Genomic DNA, 13,095 nt, shown 5'->3' with positions numbered 1-13,095 from the left:
CTAGTTATCATTAAATTTATGTGCTTTTTCTATATAATCTAATAATCTTTGTTGGTTTTTAGGATTTGTTACTTATAAGGAAAATGCTCAGAAAGGATGCTCCCTCCTTGAGCCTGAAACCCAGAAACTACTGACAGTTTCTAATTCTTTTACAGATTTCTTTTTTTTTTTTTTTAAGTAAACTCTATGACCATTGTGGGGCTCGAACTCATGACCCGGAAATTGAGAGTTGCATGCTCTACTGACTGAGCCAGAAGGATGGGATGCCCCTACAGATTTCTTATTTTAACTTTTTAACCTACCTGGAATGCCTTCAGAGAATGATAGTTCCTACCCAGACTTCCATCCTCAAGCCCTTTCACTTCTCCACTCACTACAAACTCCTCAGACCCAACATGTTTGAAAGAGAAATAGTTACTGTGCATTCATTCTATACTGGTCAATTAGCATCATCTCTGAAGCCAGAGTCCTGGTGACAGTCCTGTATTAGCCTAACAATGCTGCTTCTCCTCACCTGGCCACTGAACTCTGACTGCAAATCTCAACTATGTTATCTGCTAATGCCTCAGAAAACATCCCTTACTACCTTCATTTTTTTCTCCCTAAATAGCTCCCTGCTTCCTCTTTCACATGCTTAACTCCCCCTCTGCAGACTATGCTAGAAGGTAATATATTACTTCCCTGCTTATAAACCCTGGTGGGAGCAGGGCACAGGGGAAGAGAACGACAAAAACATGTCACCCGTATGCCACAGAAAGCCCTCCAGCTGTACCGTCAACCCCGCAGCACCCCACTTTCCAGTGAAACAACTGGCCATTCCAAAAGCCTTTTATGTTTGTAAAGGCTGCTGTTTCTGTCCAAGTGCAGATGTTGCCTTCTCTGCACGGAGGGCCTTGACGATCTTCAAGAACTGGCCCAGAAGTCCTTTCTCCTGTGACCCTTCTCCTCTCTTCAGAAGACTCTAATTCCTACCTTATACACTCTGTTCCTATAGTTATTTCTTAGATTGTGTTAAATCCACTCCTTCCAGGCTCTAAAGTACTTCAAGACAGGGACCACTGCCTTATTCATTTTTGAATTACAACATCTAGGACTATACCTATGACACAGAAGGACTCTAAACATATTTGAATAAATGCTCACACCCTCAGTAGCACATGTATTTTGAGGAAAAGGGCCAGAGATTTAAGCCACAGAGATTCTTAGACCAGTTTCCATTTTTAAAATCCTAGCATTTGAAAGAGCTGGCCAGAACCACAGAACCAAGGGGGAGAATGTATAGTCGTGGATAAACTTTCTGTGTGCTTATGAAGACAGCTGGCTAAAATGGGGCTTAAATATTCAACTAGATTCTTTAAAACAGACTACTACCTATCCAAAACATGGCCTCGAATTACTCATGACCTAGTATCTCAAACAATTTCTTTACAAAAAACTACAGTCAAGAATCCGGACACTAGGTTTTAATGTAAAGGCTTGACATTTGAATAACCTCATCAGGATGTGGCAAAGTGTCCTGAAGAAAGAAGAGAGAGAGGGAGAGAGGGAGAGAGGAAAGAGAGGAAAGAACGAAAGAAAGGAAAAAAAAAATCACGTATTTGGGGAAAACAATGTCCCCAGATTTTGAAAGTAATGGTACACTGACAAAATTAGGGATGTGGAGAATCAACTAAAATGGAAGCCCAAAGAGATGAGCTGCCAAAGTGGCCAAAGAGGTATGGGAACGTCTAAGTCTAATCAGACTGACTATTGCAGTCTGAAGGGGACATAACCATAACCAACTCTAAGAAAGCTTAAAAAGAATTAAATGCATCATACTTTGTATAACAAATGCATTAACAAAAGGGATGACCTGCTTGAACTTTTTTTTAGAAGATCTATTTATTTTAGAGAGTGTGCACACAGGTGGGAGGGGCAGAGGGAGAGAGAATCCCAAGCAGACTCTGTGCTGAGCACACAGACATGGAGCTCAATCCCACAACCCCGAGATCATGACCTGACCCCAAACCAAGAGTTGGACGCTTAACCAACTGTACCACCAAAATGCCCTGACCTGCTTGAACTTTTGAAAAGGAAAGCCTAAAAAGCCAACAGTGGGCACTGATTTTCAGCACTACTTTCTACTCTATAGCAGGCTATCAAGGCTTCTTTCTCTACTCTTAGACAAAACGCCTAATAGCCTTCAATCACCATTCCTCCCCTAACAGCCAGAGCAATCTTCCCATTACGAATTTAGCTTCCAGTATCCATGATACAGGCAAGGTGGTTCCTTGTTAGTGGACAAGAGCATCATGGTCACTGCAAACCTAACTATGTACTGGGTTCTTGAGAAACAGTCCCTGAGACACCCTGACAACACGGGACTCCCCAAACCTGGAACTGCATGATCCCAGCAAGGCAGTGCCACCTGGGGAGCACACTTGCATGACCAAATATTGCCCCGTCAGCTGTGATACTGAGTAACATGTACAGTAAATGGACGAACTAATGTTACTCCTTCATGTACATACAGTTTCCACCCAAATGAGGGGAGTGAATAAATGCAATGTAGGATACCTTCTGTCTCTCCCTCTTCTGAAGATATTAAGATTGTTCCTTTCCCATCTTCAATTTGGACATCTGGTGCTACCATAGCAAATTTTTCTTTCACTATCTGTAAGAAAAAAAAAGATTCGAAATATTAATATATATAGCTGAAGACAATAAAAAAACCTTAGACAAGGCTCTTAGTTTCTACCCTTCCATTGGAAAGGGGCAAAGCTGTTCTTAAAGATACCTCAGGGAATGCAGGAAAACACTGGAAATTCACCCAATTATAATCTCCATACCCATGTTGCCCATCTTCCACCCCCACGTTTGAGCACTGATGCAGTTCAGATAAAACTTCCTCTAAATGGGAGATTGCGAACTCTTGACTGGCTCTTAGTATTTTGTCCTTCGCTACAGAATAGGCACTGAGCTAGACACTTGGCATATTTCATCTTAGTCTCTATGCCAATCTTGTACTTGCAGATGTTTTATAGATGGAAAATTTATCATAAAACTGATTCTTGGATAGTCTTCCTCTTTCCAAGTTCCATTTCTCTTTAAATTCCAAGATGGATCAGGAGTGATAATAATCCATTAAATCCTAGCTGCTCTTAAAAATAACAGAGGAATTCTCTAAAGGTCTGATTATCCCACAAATAGTAGACTTGCCTTTAAGCTCAAGAATTGACTACATACCGACTATAATTATTTCCTAAGGGGGGGGGGGAATCACCCTCTGCTGGCCAGTATACCAAATCCCACGCTTCTCCATCAAAACATAAGCTCAAAACAATCTGCCCTATGCAATCAGTTCTGGGAGAAAGGCTACTCCCTCTCAAACAGTCTGGGCCACAAGGCTCTACTGCCCCCATGTCATATAAATATGAAACACGATGATGGGGATTATCAGAGAGCCAGAATCTAAAGCGTTCCAGAAGTGGGAAGTGGCACCCATTTGGGCCATTTATAGAGAAACTAATTAGCCAATTTAGAAGGAACCTAAGGACCAGACTACATTCCTAAACCTCCAGAGCTCTACTACTGGTGAATCCAGATACACAAATGCAGCATTTCATAAGACGCCAACTTAACACACCAGAATCAGGACCATCACCAGACCGTTTCAGGATATCGCCTATCAAGAAACACAGAATTTACACACTATTTGGGAACAAAGTGTCTCTTGGTTGCCAAGAAACCGTACCAGCTCTGTAGCACCTGTGGTGCACATTCCATCCAAATTCCTCTAGTCCCTTCTGGAATATGAAGCACATACTCTGGAACCACAGACCGAAAAACCAGTAGGAACCCAGATAGTAAAGCAACCTAGAATATCAGAGCAACGCACTTTAGTAGTCAGAATCTTTCGGAATAATTACGTGGCTTTTAGTCTGTTATCACACTAACACTATCAGGCAGAAGGCAACTTAGGTTTCCTGTTTTTAGAAAAGGAAAATCAACAAACCTTGTGGAAGAGAATGAGCACCTGCACTTACCTTATCCTGTAATGTGAGAACAGTCACTTTGTGGACGTTCAGCCGAACAGTCACCTCTGGCTTGCTGGCACATACGTAACAATTAGGGTTAGGACGATCCAGTGCACAAGGCACTAGAAGCTTCTTTCTTGGGTTTGGTTGTTTATTCAAAAAAATCTTTGGAGGAGAAAAAAATACAAGCAGAATCCACAAATCAGAGTTACAATTTTATATGCCACACAATCTGAAGTCCACCATCTTGTTTACTGTGGAGCCAATAAAAAAATGACTTAAATATTCCCTTCTAGATGGGGAAAAAACATAAGGAAAATCATGGCCTTTTAAATAAGAGCCTGATTTTTCAACTTTCTTTTCCAATTAGCTACCATGTGAAAGGCTGTGCTTACTGAAAAAAAATCTTGTACTGATGTCTCTAAACTATTCTGCAAATTAATTTAGCAAAAGGGCCTAGCTGTACTCATCCCTGATATCACTAAAACAGCTTTTGGGTGTCTTCCTAGTGGTTGTTCTTATCAAGTTTAAGCCAACTTCTCAATAGCAATACACTTATTTCTCCAATTAATGATAACGCTTTCACAGATGTATGGAACCAATGAATGTGCTGCCTTTCTTTTCAAGTTGTCTATGATGATTACAATATTAACATTTATATAATTACGAGAAAAAATAACGTACTTCAAACATTAGCACCCAATTACCATTTCCCTAGAACCCAAACAAAAAAATAAAAGCCAATGCAAATTTTTAAAATTGCACTAGAAAAAAAAAATGCACTGAAATTTAAAAAGGCCCCAACCTCATATTACTACAAAGTTTGGTAAATACTAGCAAGATTAATACAAACAAATGTCAGATAAACACCAGAAGCAGATATACAAATTCTCATTTCTTGATGACCATGTTAAGTGTGGCACCTGCTAAGATGACTTAACTCTGAAGAGGAACCCCATGGGTTCCCCAACTTTAATGAAGTAAATCCTGTGAGAGGCAGTAAGTGCTGGGAGGAGGGCTCCTGTAACAACAGTACTGCTAGCAGTGAGCCACTGTACTGGCATGGCCAGGGTTCAATGGAAGAACAGATTTGACTGATCTTAGGAGTCACTGGGAAGGTAACTGTGCTAAGGGAGATCAACAGTCAGGAAAACAAATACTAACACCATTAACACGCAGGCTAACACTATTACTCCATCCTAAAATTCACTTCATACATATGAACCAAAAAAAGCAGACATAAACACATTAACCCAAGAGAGTGCAAAGTTAAGTAAGCAAAAAAACAAGAAGGATGTTACAGGAAACAGTAGACATTTTAATAAATTCAACAATTAATATTGTTTGTGAACTCAAAAAGGGATACATACTGTAGCCACAGGACAAACTCAGGTTGCTATAAACCAGAAATAAAAATATGAAGTTTTGTTTTTCTTTTTAAGATTTTATTTGACAGAGAGAGGAAGAGCACAACCAGGGGGAGTGGGAGAGGGAGAACTGACTCCTTGCTGAGCAGGGAGCCGGACGTGGGTCTCGACCCTAGGACCCTGGAATCATGACTGGAGCTGAAGACAGAGGCTTAAACCCCCTGAGCCACCCAGGTAGCCCAAAAAATGAAGTTTAAAAAAAAAAATCTGACAGCCAAAAAAAATTTTAAATAACAAACCGAACCAAGATGATAGACTGGCAATGATTCCATAGTCCTTCACCCCAAAATTTCATGAAAATAAAAGGTTTTTTTTTTTAAAGTAGGCTTCACAACCAGCATGAAGCCCAATGTGGGGTTTGAACTCACGACCCTGAGATCAAGCCCTGAGCTGAGATCAAAAGTCAGACACTTAATCGAAGGAGCCACCCACAGGTGTCCCAACAAAAGGGTATTTAAGAGTGTATCAATAACGGCACTGAAAAGTACAAGTACCAGTGCAGAGGAGGTAGTTTTGTTTGTTTTTTAAAGATTTTATTTAGTTGAGATACAGTTTAGAAGCCGGGGGGGGGGGGGGAGGCAGCAGCGGTTGGGTGGGCAGAGAGAGAGGGAGAAGCAGACTTCCGCTGAGCAGGGAGCCTGACGTGGGGCTCAATCCCAGGACCCTGGGATCATGACCCGAGGCGAAGGCAGACGCTTAAATGACTGAGCCACCCAGGCGCCCCGCAGAGGAGGTAGTTTTTAGAAAATCCTAAAAATAAATTGGTCCTTTCATTTCAACATTACAGTATAAAGGAGAACCTAAACAAGAGCAAAAGTATTGGCTACAAGTTTTTTAAGGAAGTTTTCTAAATTGCCAAGCTGGTAAGAATGCAAACCATCTTCAGGCAAACTCAATAAAGTGAAAGCAGGAATCCAAAGAGAACATCCAAGTGGCTTCAGTTTTTAAAGATAAACCTACTCCAAACCTCATGCAACACAGGAATTCTTTAACAGGAGACTCTTGAATGCAGCAAGGACCTGGAAGGGCAGGTGAATGAAGAAGAATATCTTTCCCACAAAAACAGCAAGAAAAATTACCTTGGCCTCGGTGCTCAGGGGATGTGAGGGGGGACAACGACACGTATCTTCTTTCATATTTCATTACAGTAGGACAGGGCTCGTGCGGATTTACTGTCAGACATAGGAGTTGAAAAACTAAAGCTAGGAATTTAGAAGTAGTTCTGAATTGATAAGATGCCAGGCACCCAGCTCAAATCCTCTTTGAAGAAGTACACCTTCAGTAAGTCCTTCAGAATGACCAGACATAGGGGTGCCTAGGCGGCTTAGTGGGTTGAGCGTCTGCCTTTGACTCAGGTCATGATCTCAGGGTTCTGGGATTAAGCCCCGCGTTGGGCTCCCTGTTCAGTGGGGAGTCTGCTTCTCCCTTTCCCTCTGCCCCTTCCCTGCACCATGCTCTCGCTCTCTCAAATAAATAAAATCTTAAAAAAAAAAAAATTACCAGACACTGTTTTAACAAACCCTAATTCGGTTAAAAAAAACAACAACAAAAAAAAACAGATCCTACACCACAAGCCAACAAAAATACTATGAGATCTAGCAGAAATGACAGTAGACTCACCCATAGAGTTCAGACATTGACATTATCAAACAACATAAACTCAGTTTAAAACAAAAAAGGAGACTAAAAAGCATGAACAAGGGAGAGGACTGTAAAATGACAAAGCAAAATTTAAAAACCATAGAGAACTTTTAGAATTGAAAAACAATTGAAAAAACGTTAAAAGAAGGAACCACAATGAGTCCTTCTAAGAATTCAGTAAAAATGCAACTGTTAGAAACAAACTAGCTTCTGCTTCTATTTCAGACAAAAATAAGAGAAGCAAATGTTTTTCTTTTTGCTGTAATTACTTACACATAAACTTACAAGATAAGTGGAACAATGGTTTTTCCACTGCTTTAATCAATTTTATTATTTTAATTTTTTAAATGATTTGTTTAATGTGCTTTTTATAAGTTACTTTTTCCCCGCTGAAGTATACACTACTATTAAAAACAGGTTGGACAGGGGTGCCTGGCTGGCTCAGGTGGAAGAGCATGTTGACTCTTGACCTCAGGGTCGAGAGTTCAAGCCCCAATTTGAGCACAGAGCTTACTTGGAAAAAAAAAAAGAAGGTTGCATAAAAATGCAAATAGAAATACTCACTGTTCTACACTGGTCTATTTTTCCTGATAATATCTTCAATCCTTCCAATACTATTAACCCAGCAATCACTGCATTAGTAGTAGCGATAGCAGGAATAATGTTCCCTGCCATTGCTGAAAAACAAAGACGAATATGTTTAACTGTTAAAAAAGAGTAACTTAGAATTTTAGGCAATACAACTAAAGTATAAAACAACTTACATTTTATATCAAATCTGCTCTTCATATTCATACTGAAAATATGCATCCTAAGGTTCGCTGCAGAGGTGACAAAATCCATTGCAGATGGGTCATCCTGCCAAAAATTTAAACAACTTAACAAGTCTTCCCACAAACTTACTAATTTGGTTATTACCACCTTCAAAACAGTACTTTCACATGTTTTATAACACTGTAGACAGTCAACTAGAACAAGAGATGGCCTTGAGGAAGAAGCCAGGGTCTCATTATCAGCTTCTTGGATCCAGGAATGTAGCCTGACAAGAACACCAAGACACACCAGGCTTCTAGGAACTCACTCCTGCTTAAACAAATGCAGTGGACACTAAGTGTATAGACTGGACACCAATTCCATCCATTGACAGTAGCCACCCTCTCCTGGGTCCATCTGTCCATAATGAAAGGTTGTTTGGTAACAAGCAAAGACATAAAGGCTTTTTAGAGAAAAGGGCTTCATTAAAGACTCAAACATTTGGACTACACCTTTCGGTTTTCCTTCTCCAAATTCCCTTCAGATGTACCACTCTCCTGGATTTGCAGTTTCTTTTCACCTATGGCAATACAACAAAAGTTTTCCCTTGACAATTTATATTCTCCCGGAGATTGTATCTTGGTCGCTTCAGACTTCAGCAAGGTTTCCTGCTTCACTGAGAACATACTATTCTAGCCTGTAATTCGGAAGCACCAAAGTATAGAAGAGAAACGACCGATAGGATTGAGTTCTCTATATACTTGCTGGCTGGCTAACGTCTGGCAAATGAAATTCCTCAAATCCATTACTCCTTAAGTATTAAGTAGGGAAAATTATATAAATATTTTATAAGGTTGTGATGAGGATTAAGTATGAATATTTAACAGTACCCAACATAGTATACATCAAGTTACTTCGCTAGGCAACTGTTCACCATGTCTATTAGGTATAGATTTCAATAAGGGTAACAACTCCCAGTTTCAGTTTCATTATCTAGCCCCTGTGTACGGATGAAAATGTCCCAAATCACTATTATAACAGTAACAGTGAAAATATGTATTTATTAAGTAGTTAATCTTTATACAACATAATACCAACTTACTAGCTCTATTTTAGATATCTAATTCAATCACAGCTTCAAAATTTGCACAAAATTATCATCTTAGCTTAGTAAAACTGACCAAACTTTTCCCCTTACAACTCACAGCAAATCTCTATATAGCATCATAGAAACATATAAACTTTATCAAAGATAAATCACTTGTAGCCATAGAAAACATTGATTACAATTAAAAATAAGTAAGATTAACTCATTAAATTTCAAAATATGACATCTAACCACATAATACTATTATATATCATTTTAACTTGTAAGAATAATTACATTTAATTTTTGTATTTAGAGGTCTCAGACCTTTCACTATTTCAATAGAAAGGCAATTTTATTACTTTCAAGGTTAAATTAGGCCCATGAGCTGTTGTCTCCAAAAGGATTTTATGACTTCTATTAACAAATCTGTATTACACAAGAAAGTTTTTAAGTCAGTGAAACATTTTACTCGAATAAATTCACATTATTTCTCCAGTCCAATTATGTTCTCCAAACATAATTATAAACCACAAATTCATAACCAGAATCTAAAAGAAAGTTCTATGATATTACTTGAACTCACGTACAGAAAATTCATAGTTTAATGTAGTAATTAGAAATGAAAACATTCTAGCAAAATCAACATTATGTCCTCAAATTCTGGTAGAATAAATGATATCCAAAAAATTATTAGCTTCTGGTTACAGTTCAAGAACAAAAATATGCATGTGATATAGAACTGCCACATATTTTCAAAACGAACCTTGTCCCATATGAGCTCAGCTCCATCCCCCTTTTCTGCTAAATGAACTCTCAAAGTCTCAATGCTCTTTGAAAAAAGACAAGCATAGCTCTTTACATCTAGAACTTGCTGGTCTTTCAGACCTAACTGCGGTTCATTTTGTTGATCTGATGCATTGGTTTCTTCTCCTAAGGGAAAAAATATTAGAAATTTCACTATTAAACGCCATTCCTCTAGTTAATTTAAAAATTCAAAGCTTGACCAATAAGAAAATCAAAATGAAACAAATTCCATGAAAATAATTATCAGGATGCAACAAATACCTGTGCAAGAAAATTGCTAATAGTGAGGAACCTCACAAAAATCAATGGAGAATTCAAAGATACAATGTCAGTAAAATGGGAAGCATTATGCCCAGCTTACAGTTAGCAACCAGTAAGTGGAAGCTATTAGCGAACTTAGTCCTTAAAGTTAAATATTCATTACTGTAGAGAATTGCTCCAAACTGACACCCCAAATCTCCTGGGACCCTTTAAGTTTCAATGTGCTGACCACTGCTGTGCATATGTTAATATAACGTAGATAAAGCACAGATACAATGTGTGGAAGGGGCAGCAGGATAAGGAAGAAGTCACTACTACAATAGTTTTTCTCACATTTAAAATTATAAGTATGTCCCTAAATTAAATCCTACAGAGATAATCACACAAAGGTACAAAGATGTGTGTGTATTCTTATCACAACACTATTTGAGGGAAAATATGAAACAAACAAAAGTTAACCAATAAGAGACTAGTTAAATAATACTGACTGGAAAGAGCAAGTATATATAAATAGTATGATTCCATTTATGTAAAGCGCATAAACAACTGCCCTTTGTTTCTGAGCATAGAGCTGACTACCAAGACATTCCCTAAATGCTAATAGTGACTGTATCTCTAGGTGACAAGATTTCCAGCAATCTTTCTTCATGTTTCTAAACTGTCTGAATTTCTTACCATGAAATTCAGGGTTAAAGATTTTAGGTGAGAGAATTTCCAATTTAGGTAGATATCCCAAAGACTAAAATGTATTTAAGTTTATTTATTTAAGTAATCTCTAACCTAACATGGGGCTTGAACTCACAACCTGAGGTCAAGAACGACATGCTCTTCCAACAAAGTCAGCCAGGCACCCCATAAAATGTATTCTTTACCTTGACTTTGCACTTCGGCCCAGTCCAACGGAACTGGAGGTTTCCTTTTCCGCCACAATTTGTCCATTGTCAACAGATACCGGATATCATCTTTAAAAAGCTTAAAAAAATAAAAAAAATAATAAAGATAAAAATCCCACAAATCCTACCATCCCTATGCTGATAAAATGTAACAAAATTTCATTGATGATTTACAATAAATATTACACCATAAAACCTTCTGATTTAAAGACATGTCCTATACCAGATAAACAATTTCCAAAAGAAAAACCCACAAAACATAAACCTTTTATAAAAAGAAATTTTACACAGAACGTCTGCCTTTGAAACAGTGAAAGCAGAAATGCTGAGAAAAAGAGTAAAGGAACTCTGAATAGTGCTCATGGCCCCTGACCTCCTAAGTCACCTCCCCAAAGCACACCTAAAGTTCCAAAGATGAATCTGAAGCAAAATCATGCCAATCCAGAAGCTAAACAAACATACACCATTTCCGTAAGAATTGAATAAAATCACTGAGCCTAGAGATACCAGTCAGCAATATCTCCAAGGTCATGGGTATAGCAATAAAGCATACACATTTTTACTTTTTAAAGATTTTATTTATTTATCTGAGAGAGACACAGAGCATGACAGAGAGAGAGTATGAGCAGAGACAAGCGGCAGAGGGAGAAGCAGACTTCCCCATTGAGCAGGGAGCCCGACTCTGGGCTCAATTCCAGGACTCTGGGATCACGACCTGAGCTGAAGGTAGATGCTTAACAAACTGAGCCACCCAGGAACCCCGAGCACACACAGTTTAAAAGTACAGCGCTCAAAACCAGAATTCAACCACCTGTAACATCTTTGAAATATAGCCTGCCCCCCCAAAAAGCCCCAAACCAAAACAACTTCTTTTCTGTAATTTTATTTATTTGTCAAAGAGAGACAGTGAGAGAGGGAACACAAGCGGGAGGAATGGCAGAGGGAGAAGCAGGGCCCCCGCTGAGCAGGGAACCCAACGTGGGGCTCAATCCCAGGACCCTGGGATCACGAACCCGAGCCAAAGGCAGATGCTTAACAACTGAGCCACCCAGGTGCCTCCAAAACAATTTCTTTTTCAAAAACGTTATGGGGCGCCTGGGTGGCTCAGTCAGTTAAGTGTCTGACTCTTGATTTCAGCTCAGGTCATTATCTCAGGGTCATGAGATCAAGCCGAGTCAAGCTCTGCGCTGGGCACTCCTGGAGCCTGCTTAAGATTCCCTCTCTCTCTCTCCTCCCTCTTGAATGCATGCTTTCTCTCAAAAACAAAAACAAAACATGTTATTAGCATTATTATATGTAGCCCGAGACACTGTCACATGAATGGCACTATCCTGTTGTAGAATTTCAGATGATTGTAGTATATTTACTTTTTCCTCAGCTGTATTTTCTATTGTCAGTTGATTTAGTTAATACACTTACTTTATGTATCAGCTATGAACTTAAAACTGGCTTAATAAAAAAAAATTCAGAAACATTTCTGTTTTAAAAAGATTTTATTTATTTTAGGGGCGCCTGGGTGGCTCAGTCATTAAGTGTCTGCCTTCGGCTAAGGGCGTGATCCCAGAGTCCTGGGATCGAGCCCCACACCAGGCTCCTCCGCTGGGAGCCTGCTTCTTCCTCTCCCACTTCCCCTGCCTGTATTCCCTCTCTCACTGGCTGTCTCTCCCTCTGTCAAATATATAAAATCTTATAAAAAAAAAAAAGATTTTATTTATTTTAGAGAGAGCAAGCTAGAGTGAGCGTGAGTGGGGGGAGGGGCAGAGGAAGAGGGAGAGAGATAATCTCAAGCAGATTCCCTGATGAGTGCAATGCCCAACACAGGGCTCAATCCATGACCTGAGACAAAATCAAGAGTCAGACGCTCAACCGACTGAGCCACCCAGGCACCCCAAAAAGTCAGAACTATTTCTATCAAAACATATTCAATTCAATCAATATTTATGAAGCATCCTTAAATCTTTGGAAAACCAGCCAAATACACAAATAGTTAGAATACAAATTTAGTGTGAAAATCACATAGCTTTGAGTACTAGCAGAATTTTGTTCTGAGGAATAAGGAAAGAGTTCAAGGAGATGGTAACATTTGAAATGGGTGCATAGGCAAGGAAATGAGTTCAGTATGATTTGGGTAACAAATGTGGTTAGACACATTTTATAGAGGACCTTAAGCACTAGGCTGAAAACCCTCCCAGGCAATGGGGAATTAGCCT

The 13,095-nt window shown here is 39.1% G+C and overlaps 1 protein-coding gene across 1 annotated transcript in view; it reads right to left on the bottom strand.

Moving 5' to 3' along the window:
- The window catches only part of UBA2 (ubiquitin like modifier activating enzyme 2), a 37,507-nt gene that overhangs the window by 5,926 nt on the left and 18,486 nt on the right, over positions 1-13,095 (bottom strand). Inside the window, exons 9-14 of the mRNA XM_045796198.2 lie at positions 10,865-10,964; positions 9,691-9,857; positions 7,849-7,942; positions 7,649-7,761; positions 4,026-4,181; positions 2,557-2,653 (exon numbers count right to left, since the gene is read on the bottom strand). Of these exons, the coding sequence (XP_045652154.1) occupies positions 2,557-2,653; positions 4,026-4,181; positions 7,649-7,761; positions 7,849-7,942; positions 9,691-9,857; positions 10,865-10,964 (727 nt within the window). The remainder of the gene's footprint in view (positions 1-2,556; positions 2,654-4,025; positions 4,182-7,648; positions 7,762-7,848; positions 7,943-9,690; positions 9,858-10,864; positions 10,965-13,095) is intronic.

This window comes from Ursus americanus, chromosome 21, assembly GCF_024610735.1.
Source record: "Ursus americanus isolate L20-20 chromosome 21, mUrsAme1.1.p, whole genome shotgun sequence".
Taxonomy (NCBI): domain Eukaryota; kingdom Metazoa; phylum Chordata; class Mammalia; order Carnivora; family Ursidae; genus Ursus; species Ursus americanus.
This window is presented reverse-complemented; position numbering and strand designations above follow the sequence as displayed.